The 23,813-nt window shown below is 38.9% G+C and overlaps 1 protein-coding gene across 1 annotated transcript in view; it reads right to left on the minus strand.

Annotated features, from left to right (window-relative positions):
* The window catches only part of STK4 (serine/threonine kinase 4), a 96,150-nt gene that overhangs the window by 45,376 nt on the left and 26,961 nt on the right, over nucleotides 1-23,813 (minus strand). Inside the window, exons 8-9 of the mRNA XM_054723781.1 lie at nucleotides 21,820-21,948; nucleotides 20,451-20,637 (exon numbers count right to left, since the gene is read on the minus strand). Coding sequence (XP_054579756.1) covers nucleotides 20,451-20,637; nucleotides 21,820-21,948 — 316 coding nt within the window. The remainder of the gene's footprint in view (nucleotides 1-20,450; nucleotides 20,638-21,819; nucleotides 21,949-23,813) is intronic.

Consider the following 23,813-nt stretch of genomic DNA (forward strand, 5'->3'; position numbering starts at 1 on the left):
TCACTCATAATAAGAAAAACAAATCAAAACTACTTAGAGATGCACTTGCTTACATTTCAGATTGACAAAAATTCAAAAGCTTGACAGCTGTCTATTTATTGGGAAGGGTTCAGGGATACCCACTTTCCTACCCTGCTGAATTGGAGTGCAAAATAGTATAAGCCTACAAAGGAGATCGGGCAATATCTAAATATCAAAACAGGAAACAGGGGAAGGTACAGAAGAATCCTTTGGTGTTATATTTGAACTGCAAATATTAACGTAAACTCATAATTTACTTTAAAAAGTATATACTGGGCTTTTTTCATTCAAGGCTTTGAAGCAACAACACCCTACTACCAATGAGCACACCTACAGCTCAGATCTGGGTTTCTAAAGACCATTCCCCACTCAAAGGAACTAAGGCTACTTAAGAGAAATAGCTAATTCCAGGTCTAGGGCAGAAAAAGTATAAAATGGGCCTGGACATCTTTTTGTGTCAAGAAAAGCAAGCAAATATTAAAAAACTGATGGGGACATATCAACAGGACATAGGACCCACCTTGAGAGGCTCAACTGGTAAATTTTGGGACACTTTGAGTAAGCATCAAAAAGATTAAACTGAATAAAAAGAATTCATGAAATACCAGATATCAAGCTATATTACAAAGCCACAGTTCTCAAAACTGCCTGGTACTGGCACAAGAACAGACATATAGACCAATGGAACAGAAAAGAGAACCCAAGCCATTATGCTCAATTAATATTTGACAAAGAAGGTGAGAGCATACAATGGCGTCAAGACAGTCTCTTCAATGAATGGTGCTGGGAAAATTGGTCAGGTACATGCAAAAAAAATGAAACTAGACCACCAACTTACACCATGCACAAAAACAAACACAAAATGGTTAAAGGACTTAAACATAAGAAAGGAAACCATAAAAATCCTACAAGACTCCATAGGCAGTAAAATAGCAGACATATGTCGCAGCAATATCTTTACCAATACAGCTCCTAGGGCAATGGAAACTAAGGAGAAAATAAACAAATGGGACTACATCAAAATAAAAAGCTTCTGTACAGCAAAAGAAACCATCAACAAAACAACAAGAAAGCCCACTGCATGGGAGAACATATTTGCCAATGCTATTTCAGATAAGGGTTTAATCTCCAAAATTTACAGGGAACTCATACAACTTAACAAAAGGAAGATAAACAATCCAATCAAAAAATGGGCAAAGGACCTAAGTACTAGACACTTTTCAAAAGAGGACATACGGAAGGCCGAGAGACATATGAAAACATGCTCAAAGTCAATAATCATCTGAAAGATGCAGATCAAAATGACAATGAGGTACCATCTCACACCTGTCAGAATGGCTATCATCAGCAAACGACAAGTGCTGGCGAGGATGTGGTGAAAAAGGAACCCTTGTGCACTGCTGCTGGGAATGCAGACTGGTGCAGCCACTGTGGAAAACAGTACAGTTTCCTCAAAAAGTTATAAATAGAACTCCCATTTGACCCAGTAATCCCACTCCTAGGACTATATCCCAAGAAACCAGAAACACCAATTAGAAAGGACATATGCACTCATATGTTCACAGCAACACAATTTACAATAGCTAAGATTTGGAAACAGCCTACGTGCCCATCAGCCCAATCCATGAGTGGATTAAAAAACTGTGGTACATCTACACAATGGAGTACTACGCTGCTATAAAAAAGAAGGAACTTTTACCATTTGCAACAGCATGGATGGAACTGGAGAGCATTATGCTAAGCGAAATAAGCCAGTAGGAGAAAGATAAATATCACATGATCTCACTCATATGTGGGATATAATGATCAACATAAACTGATGAATTAAAATGGATCCAGAGACAAGGTAGCACTGAGCAGACCATGCAACCTCTGGGAGAAGGTGGGGAGAGGGGATTAGAGATGAACCAAAGGACTTGTATGCATGCATATTAGCATGACCAATGGACACAGACACTGGGGCAGTGGGGGCTTGCCCTCAGGGGTGGGAGTGGCAGGGGGGCATTAATCGGGGGGAAAAAGAGACATGTAATACTTTAAACAATAAAAAAAAAGAATTCATGAACTCAGAATAATAATCTGAAAGTGAAGAAGGTTGGGGAGAGAAGAGAGAGCTCTTCTTTAGAAAAATGGCCACTCGACAACTGTATAATGGTAACAACAGAGAATATCCTGCTTAGTGTGCTCAATGGTTAGAGCGTCAGCCTATGAACTGAAAGGGTCTCGGGTTCGACTCCCAGTCAAGAGCATGTACCTGGATTGCAGGTTCCATCCCAGTCCCAATCTCTTTCACATTGATGTTTCTCTCTCCCACCCTCCCTCCTTCTCTCTCTCTCTCTCTTTTTCTCTCTCTCCCCCCATCCTCCCATCCTCCCTCCCATCCACTCTCTCTAAAAATCAAAGGAAAAATACCCTGAGGTGAGGATTAACAACAACAACAAAACAAAAAAGAGAGAGAATATTCTCTTTTTTAGGAAGTTCACACACAGAATATCTCCTTTCTTAGAAAATACAGCTTGATGTTTAAGAGTAAGTTGCATATATCGCACACCAACCTCTCCTCATTACTTCTGTCATTTCATGTCTGTTTATCCACCCATCTTTACAGATGCACACAAATGACTGATAAAAGTTCATCAGTAAAAATGACAACTTCTGGGTAGAAATAACAGGTAATTTAAATACCTTTTGTGAAACTATTACAAAAAACATAAAAACACTTTATTAAGAAAGCACCATATCTAACAATAAAAATTGTATAATTATTACTATGTACTTCTATGATGCTTCATTAATTCCTTTCAGTCACTATACTAGTGAATTTAGAAATTCAGATCTTTAAACCAGTATGAAACACTAAAGATAGTTTTTCTGTGGTTCAATTCTAAAACATGACATAAATGCTCTGGCTAGTATGGCTCAGTTGTCCCGTGCACTAAAAGGCTGCCGATTCCTGATCAGGGCACATGCATGCGTTACCAGCTTGATCCCTGGTAGGGAGAGTGCAGGAGGCCACTGTTTCTCTCTCTCTCAAAAATCAACTTAAAAAAACATTTAAAATAAAATAAATAAAACTTGGCTTAAAAATAAAAGAAATGTGTCTCTTAAGCTAGAATATAATCATTTGTCTAATATCTATCACTGTTTACATGAGAATATGAGGACATTTGCTTTCACATAATGGTCTCATCATAACTTCATGACCACCATGTAAATAAGTAGGAGGAAAGAAAATGTGCACTTATTAGGCACCTACCAAGTGCTAGACAATGTACTATTCACTTAATCCTCAAGTCTTTTGAGGTATATATAGTTATTTCCACCTTATAAGTGAGAAATTTGCCATCAAGGATAGAATATCCTTAAACCCTCATCATCAAGTTCGAAGCCTAGTTTGCTCCCTCTCATATTGTAAATTCTCTAAAACCAAAATGAAAATTCCTGACCTGTCAGAACTGCCATTGAGTGTAGAAAGAGCAGGGGAACGGAATTTTCCCAGTAACCTTATCTTTGAACTTTTCTTTCTGCACTTCTGAGCTAGATGATCAAGTATGCTGGACAACAGCCTGTCAGCACTGCAAGCGTAAGAGAATCATTCCAAGCTGATTAAAGGCAATGCTGTCCCCAGGGCTTCAGCTGGCTGCTGGGCTTTGTGTTCCAATGTGAGGTAGGGCATTTTTTCAGGTGTATCCCAGGAAATGAAGACGTTCAGTTGAATGATAATACCAGAAACCTGAAGCCATAGGGAGAGCAGAAAAGTCAAGCTTTGAAAATAGCCATGTCTTGCTGGGATTCTTCTATCTGATGGAGGAAATGCATGAATTCCTATATTAGGACTGGCCCATGTTTCTTTGTAAGCAAGCTTCTGTCGAGCTAAATGGACGATCTGTCTAAGCCCACAGACAAAGGGGTGAATTCATAAGTAACTGTAGCCTATATTTATTTCCCTTTGAAAAAATGCTATGTAAAAGCAGAAGGACCCGGATGAATCAACTGATGAATGAATACATAAAATGTGGTATATCCACACAGTGGAATATTATCCTACCTAATAAAATGGTAATATGCAAATTACCATCACTCCGCTACGCCCACGATTGGGCCGTTGGGAGGCTGGGGGTGGGACTCGGGGTGGCCGATTGGGTCCTCCCCCAACGGCCGGTGCTGCGGGAGGACCCATGGGGCCTGCGGAAGGCGCTGGTGGCGGAACTCGGGGTAGCTGACTGAGCAGCTGCCGGCACCAGTTTTCCGCCAGCACCAGTTTTCCTCTGGCCACCTGCCGATCGGAGCGCCTCCCGCCAGTGAACTCGGGGTGGCCGATCGCGCTGGCGGGAGGCACTCCAATCAGCGGGTGGCCAGAGGAAAACTGGTGCTGGCAGAAAACTGGTGCCAGCAGCCAGGTGAAGGAAGGTCTTTTGCATGAAACTTCGTGCAACGGGCTTCTAGTTCAGCAATAAAATGAAATGAAATACTGATACCTGATACAATATAGATGAACCTCAAAAACTTTAGGCTAAAATGTTCAGAAAGAAGCCAGTCACAAAAGACCACATATTCTATAATTCTATTTTTGTGTGAAATGTTCAGAATAAGCAAATCTGTAGAGACAGAAAGAGGTTAGTGGTTGCCTATGACTACGAGGTTGGGGTGAGTAGATGGGATATGAAAAAAAGTTCCTTTTTGGAGTGATCAAAATGTTCTAAAATTAGATTATAAACAAAATAGAGTATCTAACCATACAATGGACTATTATTCAGTCATAAAAACGAATGATGTACCTTGAAAACATTAAACTTAGTGATAGAAGCCAGACACAAAGGCCATATTTTGTGTGATTTCATTTATATAAAATGCCCAGAACAGGCAAAGCCATAGACACAGAAAGCAGACTAATGGTTGCTTGAGGATAGGGGAGGGGGCGGGGGGACTGCTAGCAGGATTGTGGTTTCTTTTGGGGGTGATGAAAATGTCTGGAATTCAACAGTGGTTATGGTTGCACAACCTTGTTAATACAAATTGTTACTTTAAAATGGTGAATTCTATGATATGTGAATTACATCTCAATTTGAAAATAATAAAAATTTTAAAACTAAATTATGGTATTGTTTGCACAACGCTTTAAATACACTGAAAACTACTGAATTGCATGTTTTATTTTATTTCATTTTTGCATTTCAATAACTTTATTGTAATGTATATCCCCTAATACCAAAACATAATGGTAGTTGGTTAGGTTACCTCTGCCAACTCAAAAATAACATGGATGTAATCAAAGTATTGAAATGTATCAGTCTTTTGGGAAAAACTGAAAAGTTATCTACAAAGTATTGTTTACAAAAGTGTAAGATACACTGTGGTTCTTTAGTTTATTTTCCAGTGCACATTTATCATTAGCATGATGTCAAAATTGGGTACAGTCATCCTGGATGGACTCAGGCTACACACTGTACTGAGTAACCATTTATAACACTTTTAACATTGCAGATCTCCTTATACTCACTGACTTAATAGAAAGTCCCGAATGCTACATCAGCAACCTCATGCCTGTTAAGATGTGTATTTATTTAAGACCTTCTGTTGGCACAGTAGGAGAAATTAGTGAAAGTATATTCTCTTCATTTTAAACAAAATTCTAAATTAAAAGCAATGGCAAAAATAGTCCCTGAATTACACACTTTAAATTAGTAAAGTAGCCCTAGCCAGTGTGGCTCCATGGATAGAGCGTCGGCCTGCGGACTCAAGGGTCCCAGGTTCGAACCTGGTCAAGGGCATGTACCTTGGTTGCGGGCACATCCCCAGTGGGAGGTGTGCAGGAGGCAGCTGATCGATGTTTCTCTCTCATCGATGTTTCTGACTCTCTATCCCTCTCCCTTCCTCTCTGTAAAAAAGCAATAAAATGTATTTTTTAAAAAAAAATTAGTAAAGTATATAGTATGCAAATTATATATCAACTAGGTGCATGAAATTGGTGCACTCGCGTGGGGTGGGGGGGAGGGATGTCCCTTAGCCTGGATTGCAAGAGGGCGCAGGCCAAGCTGAGGGACCCCCCTTGGTGCATGACTGGGGCCAGGGAGGGACGCAGGAGGTTGGCCAGCTGGGGAGGAACCGTGGGAAGGCCCCAGGGTGTATCCAGCCTGTCTCACTCAGTCCCGATCTGCCGGACCCCAGCAACAAGCTAACCTACCAGTCGGAGCATCTGTCCCCTGGCGGTCAGTGCACGTCATAGCGAGTGAATGAGTGACCTTAGCATATCATTAGCATATTACGCTTTGATTGGTTGAATGGCCAACCAGACACAGCATATAAGGCTTTTATTATATAGGACTAGAGGCCCGGTGCACGAAATTCAGCCCAGCCTGCACCCTCTCCAATCCGGGACCTCTCGGGGGATGTCTGACTGCCGGTTTAGGCACAATACCGGGGATCGGCCTAAACCGGCAGTTGGACATCCCTCTCACAATCCTGGACTGCTGGCTCCTAATCACTCACCTGCCTGTCTGCCTGCCTGGTTGCCCCTAACTGCCCCCCAACCCCACCGGCCTAATCACCCCTCACTGCCTCTGCGTACTGGCCTGATCACCACTAACTGCCCCCCGCTGCCAGCCAGGTCGCCCCCGAACTGCCACCTCCCTGCCAGCCTGATCGCCCCCAACTGCCCCCCCATTGGCCTGGTCACCCCTCACGGCCCCCCACCAGCCTGGTTGCCCCATGCAGCCTGCTGTTCAGTCGTTTGGTCATCCCTCACTAACCCCCCTGCTGGCCTGGTCACCCCAAGCAGCCTGCTTGTTCAGTCATTTGGTCGTCCCTCACTAACCCCCCTGCTGACCTGGTTGCCCCACGCAGCCTGCTTGTTCAGTTGTTTGGTCATCCCTCACTACCCGCCCCTCGCCGACCTGTTCGTAGGCAGCCATCTTGTGAGGGTGTGATGGTCAATTTGCATATTACCTCTTTATTATATAGGAGGATGACTCAATTGATATAGAGTAGAAGACCTCTTTCCTCTACTACCACTTTGTTTCTGGATTCATCTGAACTATAACACAATGCCAAGGTCATCATAACTGGGAAGGAGCTTGGCCAAAGTCTGAAACCCATCTTTTCCTTTGGAACAACCATCTACTAAACATTAAACTTTATGCCCTTCCATTTTGAACATTCATTTTTAAGACTATCACTAAGTAAACCACAATGGTCAACCTACTCTCTCCTTAATTTCTACAGTAATAACTCTTTTTCTACCTTAATAGTAATTAAATCTGTTTTAAACTAGAAAATTGGACAGAGCCCGCATTTTCTTCTCAGTTTCACACATGAATATTTGTAAGGAAAAAAAACTTGAGTAATCCCTCAAAACTATTTTTTTCTTGGAATAATATGCCTTATCATAAGGTCACTTGTTTTGTTTTTCATCTAACTTTTATTATATGTGTGTGGTTTTTGGTTTTGGTTTTGTTACTGGGAACCTACATGTATTAACTCATTTAATTACACAAGTTATTCAAGTTTCTGTGTGTGGCCATAAATGTGCCTTTGGATGTTCTTTGAAACCACTAAGAATTACTGGAATCGTAAGTTATGAAATTACCTAGAGTCCAACTGAAATAACCAGCTTGAGGAAGTGCCCTTCTGTAATCTGACTTGACTTCTGGATAATGGTGCTATAGTTCTTAAAGTCTGGTGAGCTGTCATATATGTATTTAGAGATCTAAATCCAAATTTCAAACGATTACTAACTAAAGGGATAGAGGCAGCATATCTGAAAACATACAAAAGGCTTACAGGTGAGAATAATCCATACCATTGTTATTTTAATAATTTCCTAGTGGTCTTGCCTTTTCTGGTCTTTTCAAGCTCCAAATCATCCAACTCTTCTAAAAAAACAAAACACCCCACTTTGTTATATCGCTTCTCTTTTTCTTTAATATCACTTTTCTGATCAAAATGTCCTTATACTACACTATTACTAACAGAATCAAGTTTGAACTCCTTACTTTGGCATTCAATGTTCTCCAATATCCAGCCAACATCCACTTCAGCCCCACAAGATATTCAATTTTTTTTCTACCTTTCTGATATTGCACGCGGGCCCCATAGTGTAATGGTTAGCACTCTGGACTCTGATATTGCGCCTACCTGGAATATCCTCCCTTAACCTTTCTGTATATCCAAGTCTTTACTTTCCTTCTTACAAATCCTTTAACACTTTGTTATTCTACTTACCCAGAATTTGGCCCAAGATTATATTACCTTCATATGTAAGGGTCCTCCAGCCTTAACTAAGATGTATCATCATCAAAGAGCACTATCTGAAGCACCTAGATGGTACTTCATCCACACAAGGAATTAGAAAGAACAGGTATAGTACAGTAGGCTCTCCATAAATATTAGATAATGGTTATAACAACTGTGATCTTCCCCTTGTACCTATAAATTCCTCATCAGCAGTAAATTTCTCATTTGGTATTTGTATAGTACACAGTAATGACACACAGTGACTACCTAATAAATACTTGTTGCTTGGTATTAAGTAATTACTTTTAACAAATACCGATTTCAAGTGATACTTTTTAGAACATAAACACTTAAGAGAATCATCTACTTTCTGTTTATAAATTAATTTAAATTTATCAAAATGCATCTCCATTTTCTAGCTGAATAAGAGGAGTAAGCAGGTCAAAAGAGCTTAGAGCAACAAAGAAATATATTCCCCTAACTGACTGAAATAAACTTATCTGCCTCTTAGGCATAAGAGTCAACGTATATTTTTTGGCACTCATTTTCCTTTGCTATTCATTACTATTACACTACTGCCCTCTTTTGGTTCACCTTTCACCAATTGAACTACTCTGATTGAACACCTTATCGTCCCCCAAATATAGGTCTTGAGCCTTTCGTCCATGTTACCCTGAAATCTGGTACTTTCATATCATAACATGTGGTCTGGCAGAGTGTTTTGAATGAATTTTCAGGCACCAAGAGTCTGTGCTTTTTGGCTCATTCCAAAAGAATCAAGAATATGAATGGTTTCCAAAGATAAAACGTGGGCCCAACATCTGGACACAATTAGAAAAACTGCACAAACAATTAGAATCTAGTCTCCACTCTGGCACAATGACCCTGAATTATTTGTGCAACTGTGAGAAAAGTCTAAGGACCAAGATGTCTGCTCTTCTATTGTAACTCTCACCCAGGAGGGAGCTTTTGATACATGTCCAGTGAACCACAGTGACTATCTTTCAGGAATGGAAAAAATTCCAGTCAGTAATACATTCCACAGTATAAAGATAAGAGTTTGAAACTCTACAAAGGAAGGTTCTTGTGGATCCAAAGTCTAGCCTTCTTTAAAAATCTACCATCTTGTATTTTGAGCTATTTAACAGATCCTCAGAACACCTATCATCTTACTTATAAGAAATTTTACACACACACACACACACACACACACACACACACACACACACACACACAATCTTTTTCCCTCTCTCTTCTCAGCACATTTTTAAAAGCATTACTGAAACTGACAAGTGACCTTCCATTAGATCAAACATTTTCATGCCAGAGTTCAGACACAGAGGTAGCATTTACAAAACATCAATAATACCAAGAGTGACAACTAAAAGCCTAACTAGCAAGAAGAAAGGAATCAGGATACTGAAAAGTAGCACTGGTTCAAGGAAAATTTGGGTCCAATAAAAATACCACTATCAAACATTAAAAGACTCATACAATTAATAAAGTACCGACCACTTTTAAGCATTTACATGCTAAATATGTTACATATATTATCTTGTATCATCTTCACAACCCTACAAAGTAGGAACTCTTATGCCCCGCTTTTTCAGACTAGGAAACTGAGGCTCAAGAAAGGAAATAACTTGCCCAAGCTGACCTAGTTCATAAGATTGTGGGCCACATTTCAAACTAAATTACTGTCCTTTCCACTACTCCTTTGTCCTTCTCTTGCTCTTACTCAGAGATATGATTCTAACAAAACTAAATGTTTTAAGTTAAGCTTTGGTAGGTATAACTACACTATTGCTATCTGAAACTTTCCTATGATGCTGACTGTGAGTGGCAAGGATACATGAACACTTAATATTCTGATGATAGTTTTTAAACATCCTGGGGATTAGAAATTGGACAGTAAGCCTATTGTGGTAAAAGAAGTGTTAAAATACCTGTAGTCCTTTATGTTCTATTTATCATCCTTGCAAAATGCTATTATCTGAGTCCGAGAGAATGAGACAGATAACACACAAGGGAGTCAATGTTATAACAACCCCCTTCAAACAACTGCAGGTGGAAAGAAAATAGGCTGTGAGTCAAGAATTTCCATTTTATACAGCCCCAAAATTAGTATCTGATGGATGGTGGTGAAATAAAATCACTTCAACAAGAGCCTGGACTTTGGTTGACAATAGGTGTCTTCATGAGACTTAGGACTTTCTGCGGAACTATCAATACAGAATGTTTTTACCACATAATATCATCATAGTAACTTGCCTAAAACATGCTTCTGAGTTATCCTAACTTAATTATGCCACTATGCTTTAAAATTCTATTTCAAAGAGATTAATGTGGCAATTGCTCTAGAATAAAAATTAATCCTAATATATAAAGAGCCAGGGTCCATCACGACCTAAACGGCTAGATGGACGACCGAACAGCAGGCTAGGGTCCTGGCCGCGCGGGGCGGGAGTCAGTCCTGGGTCATGTAAGTGGAAACCATTAAGATATAGAAACAAGGCAGACCTATCCCTCCACATGGGGAGATATTGGCGGAAGAATAGCAGGGAGCCAGAACTCCCACCATTATTCATAACAATAATGAATACCACCCCCTCCCCCAAACACACACCTACAAACCTTGGGTCAAGTGAGGAACCTGGACTTCTACTCTCTTCTTGAAATAATGAGGTGGCATCTCACCCTTCCCTTACCAGAGCAGTATCAAAGCAAGCCAGATAAAACAGGGTTGAAAAAGATCCAGAGTTTCATAATGCTCAAAATTTCTATGTTTCAATTATCAAATTATTCATAAAAAGCAGAAAGATCTAAAACCAAATTAAAAAGATAATAGATACTAACACTGAGATAGTAGAGATGATAGAGTTATTTGATAATAAGTTTAAAGCAGCCATCAAAATAATCTTTACATGAGTGATTTTGAACATCCTTAAATGGGGAAAAAAGAAAGTTATGGCAAGTAAATAGAAAGTCTCAGCAAACAAAATGAAGCTATAAAGAAGAACCAAATGAAAATTATAGTACAGAAGAATATAATAACTGAAATAAATAACTCAGTGAATAGGCTCAAAGCAGAATGGATGGAAGAGAGGAAACAGGGAACTAGAAAATATAACAATAAAAATATCCAATGAGAATAAGAAGAAAATGGGCTTGAAAACAACAACAGAAAAAAGATCAGAACCACAGGAACCAGTGGAATCATAACAACAACAACACAAAATAAAACTCTAACATTTGGAGTCCAGGAAGAAATTAAAGGAGATGGAGCTGAAAGAGTACTTGAAGAAATAATGGCTGAAAACTCTTCCAATTGGTCAAAACACAGAAATCCTCAATTTTAAGGTGAGCAAATACAAAATGAGATAAACCCAAAGATATCAACACCCACATCATAGTCAAACTTCTGAAAAATAAAAACAAAATAATCTTGAAAGTCTTGAATGACAACACTTTATCTATAAGGAAAAAGTAATTCTCATGACAATAGGTTTTCCATTAGAAACCATAAAGTCTAAAAGTAAAAGAACTGTCAACAGAGTCCTATTTCCAATGAAAATATCCTTCAGCAATATGGGGGAAATCAAGGCACCTCAGGAAAGAGAAAACACAAATGTAAACAAGAATTGATAAAGAATAATATCCAAATCTCAAAAAATATATGAAATATATTCAATGTCATCTGTCCAGGTAAACTCAAATTTATTCTTCCATTACTTACTTACCAGGATAGCTAAAATTAAATAGGTTTATAATATTAATTATTAGCAAGTATCTGCAGGATCTGGAACTCTCATTCACTGCTGGTGGTTGTATAAATTGGATAAAAGGATGTAAAACTGTATCTTCTAAAACTAAACATATGCCTACACCATGAGTCATTAAATTTACTGCTTTTATATATGCAAAAGACATGAGGATATAGGTCCTCAAAATCACATGTGAAAGGATGTTTAGCATAGCTTTATTCATAATATTTTCAAATTAGAAACAACTTACAAATCTGCCTACAGGAGAATGGAAGAATAGTAGTAAATTCAAATAATAGAATACTACACACCTCTAAAAAATAGAATAAAATCCTGATATGAAGAATAATGTGGATTAATTTCATAGATATTATGTTGAGCAAAATAAGTGAGACACAAATGAGAATACATCATATAAATCCACTGATATGAATTTCATGAACTGATGGTACTATCAATGCTTATAAAGGTCAGGAAATTAAAAAATTCTGAGGGTAGTAGTCAGAAAGGGGGATGAAAGAAACTTCTAAAATCTTGAAAAAGATTCTACATTTTATATTGGGTGTTACATATATAAACAAGTTTGATCTCTACATTTACGTTTCATGCACAGGTGGAGTTAAATATAAGTGTTTTCTAGCACTGAAAGTCACTTATTATTTGAGCTTGGGTTCCTCAACTTTCAGAGTCCATACTAATCTTCATTATGTCTATTACCCTCTGAAGATAAATAGTGCCATCAAGATCTAATTCTACAGCTCAGTAACCCTGATAAATGAAAGAGCATTTATCCTGATTAAGAACTCTAAAGAAATCATACTAACAATTCAATATAATTCACCAAATATTCTGCATAAAATATCTCAAATGGAGTACCATTCATGATTCAATAATTGGAATTTGAGAAACACCAGCCAGGTAGCCTAACCATACTTTAAAAATTGACTTTCATATATTGGGAAATGAGACATTTAAGTAATATGTAATCCTATATAATAAAAGGCTAATATGCAAATCGACTGAACAGCAGAACGACCGGTCGCTATGACATGCACTGACTACTAGAGGGCAGAAGCTCAATGCAGGAGCTGCCCCCTGGTGGCCAGTGCACTCCCAAAGGGGAAACGCGGCTCAGCCAGAAGCCCTGAGTCAGGCTCACTGCTGGCAAGTGCAGTGGTGGTGGCAGGAGCCTCTCCCATGGGGAGCGGGCCTAAGCCATCAGTCGGACATCCATCAAGGGCTCCCGAACTGCAAGAGGGCACATGCCAGGCTGAGGGACTCCTACCCCCAGTGCACGAATTTCGTGCACTGGGCCTCTAGTATCTAACATAAAGAACTATGGCAAATCAGTAAAAAAAAAAAAGGCTATTAAAGAACTCATTAGATTCTTGTGTAGGCAACATAGAAGTGAATTAGATGAAAACCAAAGAGGCTAGGCAACAAAAGCTATAAGTTGTCGTTATTAATATTTATTTTGATACATATCAATCAGTTCTGCACAAGAACTTGAAATTTTATTTTTAAAATGTATTCAATTACTTGGTTAGGGCCATTTTAGCTGATAATAGTTACAAAACTATACACATGGTACCATGATACATTTAGAGGACATCAATTCTGGTTAAGAATTCTGAGAAATCTGGGAAGAGAGAAGAAAAGTTTAAGCTATTTTGACAGATTTAGGCTGGTTTCAGTCTTATTTGAACTTTGCCATGTATGAGGTATCCAAACTCCTACCTAAATAAAAATACATTGCCCTAGTGTTTCTGTGGTTATTTAAAATAAATAACAGTGCTAATCTTGAAGAATGCCTACCATAGAAAGGAGATTTGTGAACACAAATGGGAACACATTTTAAACTCATAACCTATTACAGAGCTCCCTCTGGTGGTCAAAGGAAGTGCAAGAATCCTAACACTCACAGAACCTCTCATGTCACTTCAGGAATATGTCCCTCTGTCCTTAGGGGCAAACAAATTTCTTTTACAGCCCTTATGAAAAAAAACCCAGTTACATAAACAAATAGCAGAAGCCTTCCAAAATCCCCAAACTGATATTTTATCCAGACATATGTTTTCAAAGTAGTGTGGGCCATGGTTTACCAATATGGTTCTTACAGGTGTTCTGGAGGTGTCTTGAAAAGCAATCAAATCTCGCCTCACTCTAATTCCCTCCTTCCAACTGCATTCTGATTCTTTACTATAGACTCAGATATATACAACCAAATATACTCCCTCATGTAACAATACCATTAACCTATCAACAGAGGCAGACCCCCTTTGAAAATCCTCCACCTTTTGCTTCTGGAAAGCCTGGGGAAAGATGTAGAGTAGCCTGCTATTCAAATAGCCAGCAAGGAAAGGTATATTCATGTAGGCTGAGGCTTCCCAACATAGGACCTGCAACGTGAGTCTTAGTCCTGTCCCTCAACAACTTAAGGGGCTCTGCCGAGAAGCAGTATAATATAATGATTAAGAGTATGAATTTTTAAATCAAGGACATCTGGCGTCAAGTCTTGGCTCTTCTATTCCTCACTATGTAATCATGAGCAAGTAACTTAACCACTCTGCAATTTAGTTTCTGTTACCACAAAATCGGGGGTGGTGATGGTGGGGGTACTATATGGCTATATTTACCACACAGCATGGTTGTAATGATTAAAATAAATGTGAAACGCTTATAAAGAATTAAGCACAGAGCCTGATATATATTACATGCCAAGGTATTAAAGATTATTATAAAGTTATAATGTCTATCCTCCTGAGTATAATAAATAATTTATGCATAATAATTCTTTCTAAAAATAAATATTTCTGGAATCAAGAAGCCAGCACCAGTCTTACCATGAATTTTGGGGAGTTGTATATTATGGGTCTAATGCCCACTAATGTTAGAGTAGGCTTCCAAAACAAATCAGGAGGTTAGTAGGAAGAAGCATACACTATGGAGTTCTCTCAGTTCCCAGCTCTACCACTTCCTGCCATGTGACCATGAGCAAATAACAACCTCTCTGAACCTGTTCCCTTATAGAGAACTATAGAAATATCATTGCTGTAGACAGGTCAAGATGACTGACAGAAAAAAAGATGACTGAAAGAGCTGAAGTGTGAGAGGCCTACCCTCCTGCTCCAAACACACAGAAATTCAAGATTTAAAAACAACAACAAAAAGCACAGTAATGTCTAAACGAAAGTCTGCAGATGGCACAAGCAAGGTGGCCCATTGGTAAAGCCAAACCAACTAGTTTGAAGACTGATATGAGAACACGAATTGGGATAAAGACAGGAGCCAAGACACATTGAGGTAGAACTCAATTCCCAGCATAAAGGTAGGAGCCAAGACTCAAGGGCATGGCTTAGGAATGGCTTCTGACCATTAAAGCGATGGAAAGCGTCAACTTCTAGAAATATAACTCCTGGGCTGTACCACAAGCATACTTCGAAAATGAGAAATAATCTAAAGACTGCTCTAGAGAGAAATACCTCTGAGGGCCCCAAGATGGATGCCTACCTATTAGCCATGAGTGATATTATTTTTATAAACATGTGGACTATTAGAGCTATAAAAGACAAGGAAAACACGAAGTTTAAAAATTCTTTAGCCTTTTGACCCAGCATTCCACTTCTAGGAATATATATATATAAAAAAAAGACCAGAAACACTAATTCAAAAGTATGTATGTACCCCTATGCTCACTGCAGTGTAATTACAATAGCCAAGATTTGGAAGCAGCCCAACTGCCCATCAGTAGATGAGTGGATAAAAAAGTTGTGGTACATTTACACAATGGAATACTACTCCATTGTAAGGTAAGAAAGGAAATCTTACCTTTTGTGACAGCAGGGATGGACCTGGAGAGCATTATGCTAAGTGAAATAAGTCACTCAGAGAAAGACAGATACCATATAATTTCACTTATATGTGAAATATAAGGAACAAAATAAACAAAATAGAAACAGACTCATAGATACAGAGAACTGACAGCTGTTAGAGGGAAAGAGTGTTGGGAGACTAGGTGAAAAAGATAAAGGGATTAAGCAAAAAAAAAAAAAAAAAAACCAAAAACTCACAGACACAGACACAGTATGGTGATTACCAGAGGGAAAGGTGGGTGGGGGAGGTAGAAGAGGTCAAAGCGGGGGATAAATGGTGATGGAAGGAGACTTGACTTTGGGTGGTGAACACACAATACAATCTACAATCTACAATAGGTGTTACAGAAGTGTACACCTAAAACCTATATAATTTTATTAACCAGTGTCACCCCAATAAATTCAATAAAATTTTAAAAATAAAAAATAATAATTCTTTAACTTTACTGATTAGGGCACTGAAGTCCATACAAGGAAAGTGAATTATCCAACATAACACAGATAGTATCTCAGTCAAGCTTAGTAAAAAAGACTCCTTTAAATGTTTAAAAATCAGTTTTGAAGAAATGATATGATGCTTGAGATTTGCTTTAAGTTAATTCAGCCTGTTATTTTCCTTGGGAGGGGGAGCCTAAAATATGATGGGCAATGCGTTAATCATTTTGAAACCGGGCAATAGGTCCATTGGAGTCATGATATTATTCTGTGCAACTGTGTATGTTTTAATTTTCCATAATGAAAGTTAAATAACTCCTAAAATAGTAAGAGGCAAAGATCTCAAAATAAGTGGTAAATCTGTCAAACTTGTGACTCAAAAACTGTATTATAAGACCTGCAGCAGATTGTTTGTGAACTGAGTATATTTAATATCACTCAGCTGCGACTGTTGAGGTTTTAATGTTTTTTTCATCATGACTATAATAAAAGATGCATTTTCTCATTAGGCATGCTAAAACTATCCAAGCTCAGAAACTGCACAAACTGAATTAATTACCACTTGAAATATGAAATATGAAAATTACATTTGGAACAAAATTAATTCTTTACATTAAAAAGCAGATTTTCCATAACCCACTCATGCACAACACATTAATGGGTCAGCCTAGGTATATTACACAGTGATTATAATCATCTGCATAATTAAAACCTTTCAAACAAGAAGAAGATAGGGCACTCAGAGTCAAAGAAAAGAACTAGAGTCTCAGCAGCTTATTACTGCAAAGCAACCCTTCCTAACAAATCACATGGCTACTTAGAAAAAAGAAAAAACTAAATTTAGTTCATAGCATTCACTTGACAATTTATGTAACACCAAGCATAATATATTTAGGGTGCTTCAACTTTGAGTTTAGGGGATACAACATTCCCTAGGAATACAGTAAGAGACTAGCAGGGAGTGACAAATGTCACTTTGTAAATATCCATTTTTAAGGCCATAAAAAGCAGTGCGAGGAGGAAGAAGAGAGGAAAAGGGATTCTTAAGGCAATACATAGTTCAAAGTCCTAATTTACAGGACACAATGATATCAGCAATATTTGTGATGGTTTTTTATTTTTCTGATAAATGCTAGAAAAAAATTTTGGGGAAAAAATTTAAAGACCTATAATCCTATTACCAATAATAGCTACTTTAAAAAAATATGTTTTTATTGATTTCAGAGAATTGGTTGGCTGCCTTCTATACACTCCCTACTGGAGATCAAACCGTGACTTCCTGATTAATGGGTCAATGCTCAAACACTGAGCAACACTAGTTTTAATATTTGGTTTATTTCTCTCCAGCTTTTCTATTCAGTCAGTGTTTTTTTCAGTCATTTTTCTATGCACATATTAACATGTTAATTTTTTTTTTTTACTTTGGTAAAACTGGGTTATGCTAAGTAGCCATGTGATTTGTTAGGAAGGGTTGCTTTGCAGTAATAAGCTGCTGAGACTCTAGTTCTTTGCTTTGACTCTGAGTGCCCTATCTTCTTCTTGTTTGAAGGGTTTTAATTATGCAGATGATTATAATCACTGTGTAATATACCTAGGCTGACCCATTAACGTGTTGTGCATGAATGGGTTATGGAAAATCTGCCTTTTTTAATGTAAAGAATTAATTTTGTTCCAAATGTAATTTTCATATTTCATATTTCAAGTGGTAATTAATTCAGTTTGTGCAGTTTCTGAGCTTGGATAGTTTTAGCATGCCTAATGAGAAAATGCATCTTTTATTATAGTCATGATGAAAAAAACATTAAAACCTCAAATTTTGTTTCCTTTTTTCTTTTTAAATATATTTTTATTGATTTCAGAGAGGAAGAGGGAGAGAGAGAAACAGCAGTGATGAGGAAGAATCATTGATCAGCTGCCTCCAGCAAGCCCCTTACTGGGGATTGAGCCTGAAACCTGGGCATGTGACCTGACAGGGAATTGAACCATGACTTCCAGGTTCATAGGTCAATACTCAACCACTGAGCCACACTGTCGGGGCGATTCCTTCTAAATATTTCCTCCAAAATAGGATTTTTTAATATTTTTGTATGGTGTAGTATTCCATCCTATGGTTGTATCATAGTTTATTTGACTAACCATTTTCTATTAAACATTTAAATTAATCCAATTTTTCAATTTTAAGTAATGTATTTGAAAAAATTCTTGAATATAATTTGCTTATATCTTCAATTATTTTCGTGGACCAGAGCCCTAGAAGTGGAATTTACTGAGTCTAAGGTTTGAACTTTTCAAATTCTTGATACATACTACATTCCAGAAAAGTTACACAAGTTACATATCCACTAATAGTATTACTACTCTTTCCTGTCTGTGTGGTTCTGGTCAGAGGCCAAACACAGATGATGAGCAAGCCGTGGCCCCAAAATAAAACAAACACACAAACAACCTTTTCCCTTCAAAAACAAAGGGTTGCCTGGCCAGCATGGCTCAGTGGTTGAGCGTCACCAGGAGGTCACAGTTCGATTCCAGGTCAGAGCACATGCCCAGATGCAGACTTGATCCCCAGTGGGGGGCATGCAAGCGGCAGCCAATCAATGATTCTCTCTCATCATTTATGTTTCTATCTCTCTATCCCTCTCCCTTCCTCTCTGAAATAAAACAACAACAACAACAACAAAAAGCTAAAGGGTTGATTATAAATACCAATACCTGAAAGGTGAAACATAGAGGGAAATCCCTAAGAACCACAGGCCTGGAACTGTCTCAGCCACAATAAACCAGCTGCAGTTCCCCTGAACTCACTAGCCTTTCTCTTGCCTCCTCGAATTTGTGAGCATCGTTCCCTTTGCTGGACCATCTCCAACGCACACTACTCACTTGCCAACCAGCTTGCCTTTCTCCTCCAGGAATTCTTCAGTAATCCGCAGTCTAAACTAAATACTCTTCCACTCTGCTTCGACAGCACCCTATATTACCTCTATTTTAGAACTCATTTCATACACTGAAGAATAATTAATGGTCTGTCCCCCACACTAGACAATGAGTTCCTTCAGGGCAGGGACTGTTTCTTCATTTCCTGTTGCATCTTTAGCATCTGCAAAGTACCTGGGATATGATAGGCACTGAAGAAAAATTTATTATATGAATTAATTAATCACAAAGCAGAAGGTCTAGGAGAGGGGTTAGAGAACTTTTTTGGTCTGTAAAGAGCCGGACAGCAAAACTTTCAGGATTTGGGAGCTCCATGGTCTCAGTCACCAATACTAAACTCTGCTTCTATAGCACAAAAGCTGTCATAGACACTATGTAAGTGAATGGACATGGCTATGTTCCAATAAAACTTTGTCAAAACCAGGTGGCATGCCACATTTTGGATGTGGACCATAGTTTGCTAATCCCTGATTTAGAGGAAGAAAAAAAAAGATGATGAAGAAAAGATGAAGAAGAGACTTACTGCTTTAAACTTATGCAAAGTTTAGGCTAAATTGTACTTATACAACTAAATTACTAGCGTTTTATACTCTCAAATTCCTTTCCTCTGTGACTTGGTCTGTAATGCAGAGTAAGGGGAAGGGAAGCAACTGAAGAAGGTAGGAGAGGATGGCATTCTGACAGGAGCTGAGCTCAGGTGTCAGGCCTCAGGCAAAAAAGGATCAGTGGAATAAGAAGTAGAGATGGGCTTAAACTCAAAGGGATTTGATAGGACTTTTAAGTGTGTACAGTCATTCTGAATAGATTGACTAAGTATTGGTAAACCTGGGTTAGACACACAGAGTATTATGAAAAAAAAAAAAAAAAAGATGTATACAGTCAACAGCTCAGAATTTCAATAGCTCAGAATTATGCATCAGATCAATGCATGTGCTTGCCTCTACAGATTCAGGAAGAGGAGGGAAAATGACATCATTCAGTGAGAATGGTCACTGATGCTTTCTTGCCTCTGACTCACATGCCAGCTTTCCTCTTCCCCAAATCTGTGTCCTCACCACAACCCCATGTTTCTACTCCTTTGGTTGCAGCAATATAAGAGGCCTCAAAACTGAGCCTGTGTGGACCATGTGAACCTGTCTTCTCTGGAATGTGTATGGTCTGCCTGAGAAGTTAGTATATTTGATCAGAGCCTTACTTTTCATAGTTCCTTCCTCTTCCTCATCCTCTGCATTGATCACCATAGTGCCCAGCTGTGACAGCAATGTTCCGTCGTGCTCAATCATAGTATTGGCTCCATCACTCATGGTGCTGGCTACTCGGACAGTGCCCATCTCATCACCTGCTGCTCGAACCATGGTGCCAGAATCCAATTCATCCTCCTCCTGTAAAAGAATAGGCTCTCAAATTGGAGCTAATTTGATCAAAAGTGAGTTTTCTGAATTACTATTACTCATCTTGGTGCAAATATTTCTGGATTTGACACTTACTCAGATTCTAAACCCACTTTGTAGAACTGGGATCACTCTTATTTAACCAAAGAACATAAATTTACTCAAGTGAGAGTAGTGTATCTAAAGGACTCCCTCCTTCTCCCCTGCTTAATAGAGTTTGGCAACATTTATCTAAAGATCTATGCACAACCTTGGAACCTCAGGGTTGTGAGGGAGTCTATAAGTGTAGAATCTACATATTTAGTATGAATCCTAGGTTCCCCAAAAGGACACAGAAAGACCAAGCCTCAGATCTGAGCATTCTCTTTCCAGAATAAAAATGTGCATTGAATAAAAGATAAAATGTGTAAGTGTCTTAGGAAGCACTATGAGAAGAGCACGCACAGATGATGCAAGCCTCTGGCAAGCCTTGGTCCAGGACAGGACAGAGTCATGTAAGAAGAGTCTCCAGCTGCAGGCTGATCCAACACCTACACGTCTTACCTGGCTTAGCAATCCTATCTAATAAAGAGGGAATATGCAAATTGACCATCACACCATAATAAGATGGCTGCACCCACAGCAGAGGCGGGGATCCCTTAACCCACAGTGGAGGCCGAGTTCCCATAACAAGCCTTAACGAACAATCAGCAGAGACCTGAGGTTGCGTGGTGCTAGGCTGGGGCAGGGGACCTGAGGCTGTGTCCCCCGCCTGGTGGGGCTTGACAGAGGACCTCAGGCCACGCCCTCCGTCCCAGCACTGGGCTGGGGGACCTTAGGCTTCGCCCCACGCCTGGCAGGGCTTGACGGGGGTGGGGTCAGCTGGGTCTAGATCTAGCCCAATGCGGGTGGGGCCAGCCGAGTCTGGGTCTCCCGCGATTTCGAGGCACACGTGGGTGGGTGGGGACTTGACTCTGGTTCTCGTGGCATGCCCCAGACTCTGACAGGAGGAAGCTTTTCATATACATTTTACTAATTTTCTTTCATCTCTGACACTTCTATTATAGAGAAAGGGCAAATAGCAATATTAAAATATTTCCTCTAATTAATGTGCACGAATTTCATGCACCGGGTCACTAGTCATGAAATAATGAGCATTAATGCCTGAGGCCCAAAGCCAGGCCTGCCACTCACCGAGTTTTCTTCATCTTCATGGTCCACCTCCCGCTGCTGGGCTTCCTGGCGTTTCAGTTTCACATCCATGGCTTCGTTAATTAAGTCCCGCAGTATCGACACTCCTTTGGCACTCTTGACAAATGGGTGCTTAAGCAAGAAAGTGATAAACGCTGGGGACAGTTTATAAGCACCAGTGCCAAAACAGTGCCTGGCACACAGCAGGTACTTGATAGTATTTGATGAATCTAATCTTTCTCTTTTTGCTTTGGACAATAGCTAACCCACACTTACTTTACTAGTATAACCAAGCAGATGCACAGTCAGGTTTTGCCCACCCTTTTTGGCCTGGCTAGAACTGTGCCGCCCTTTCTCTCTGCCAGATCTAGAGATTCTCAACCTCCTGGAGGAAATTTTGTAATGTTGGGAGCTTCTAGTTACAATGTTTGAAGAACACGAACAGCATGGGAGGGCAGGGACAGCACAATCCTGCAAAGTGGCACCTCTGGCACAACACACTGCAGCACATTCTGCACATCTTTCAACGTCTCAGAGTACATGCACACTCCGATAAATAATACTGAAAACTTTTTCCAGAGATAAGCAAAAGGTCTAGTAATTTGGGAGGTAAGTTTGGAGTAGGGGTTTAAATGGAATAAAGACATTGTTTAGAAATTACTGAATAATTTACTCATCCTGCTTATTCTTTCTATTCAGTGTACTACAGCATTTCCAACTATTATTTAGGTAAAAACAAATTTAGTGTAAAAGTGTAGTTACTGCAGAAATACTAAAATTAGTCACAAAGACACTTGAAACACAGGAATATTGCTAAATTACATTTATAAAAATGAAGTTTTTTTACTGTTAATACCAACAACAAAAGTGTCCTTCGATAGAGGATTGGATAAAGAAGATGTAGTACATATCTACTATGGAAAACTCAGCCATAAGAAAAGACAAAATACTGCCATTTGCAACAACATGGATAGACCTTGAGCGTATTCACTGCTAAGTGAAATAAGTCAGTCAGAAAAAGCTAAAAACCATATAATTTCATTCATTTGTAGGATATAAAACTGGAACTCATGGACACAGACAATAGTGTGGTGGTTACCAGAGGGAAGGGAATGGAGAGTGGGTGAACAGGATCTAATATATGATGACGGAAGATGGTTTGACTTTGGGTAGTGGACACACAGTACACAGATCTTGTATCATAGAAATGTACACTTGAAACCTATATGATCCTATTAATCAATGCCACCCCAATACATTTAATTTTTTAAAAAATAAAACAAATAAATATTAATACCATCTTACATATTTGTTGTTTATAGCACAATTGTAAGAAATCTCTGTGAAAGGTGGGTGGATGGGTGGGAAGAGATCAACCAAAGAACTTATATGCATATATGCATAACCCATGGACACAGACAATAAGGTGGTGAAGAGGTCAATGGGGGTCAAATGGGGACATGTAATACTTTCAATAATAAAGATTTTTTAAAAAAGAAATCTATGTGAAATCTATCTTTCCACATGTGAAAGTTACATGTGGAAATTCTTTTTTTTTTTTTGGGGGGGGGTTGTCTGTTGTTTTTCCAAACTTACTCTGATATTGTCCCCAGTGTTTCTCTTTTTAATCCCTTCTCTATTCCCCACCACCCATGAAAGGATATGGTCTCCAAGTTCTCTATAGATTGAAAGTATGCCTCAACATGTGGTGGGCTCATAACACTGGAGATATCTTTTCCATAAAACTTTATCAGAACCCCAGCCAGGCAGGAAAAGAATTTGCCACTACACTTAGAAACAAGACCCCGCTCATTTGCAAGATTATCATATTTGCTGTTCTTTCCAATTGGAAAGCTTATAAGATCATTTCCCTCCTCATATCATATACAAATAAGTCTGGTCTGCTATTACTTACCATTGTTTTATGCAAGTGCCCACCCATTCATATTCCTATATATCGTGAATGGAATGGTTTCTGTTCTTGTTACTGCTCTTAC

The sequence above is a fragment of the Eptesicus fuscus genome, chromosome 12 (genome assembly GCF_027574615.1).
Source record: "Eptesicus fuscus isolate TK198812 chromosome 12, DD_ASM_mEF_20220401, whole genome shotgun sequence".
Taxonomy (NCBI): domain Eukaryota; kingdom Metazoa; phylum Chordata; class Mammalia; order Chiroptera; family Vespertilionidae; genus Eptesicus; species Eptesicus fuscus.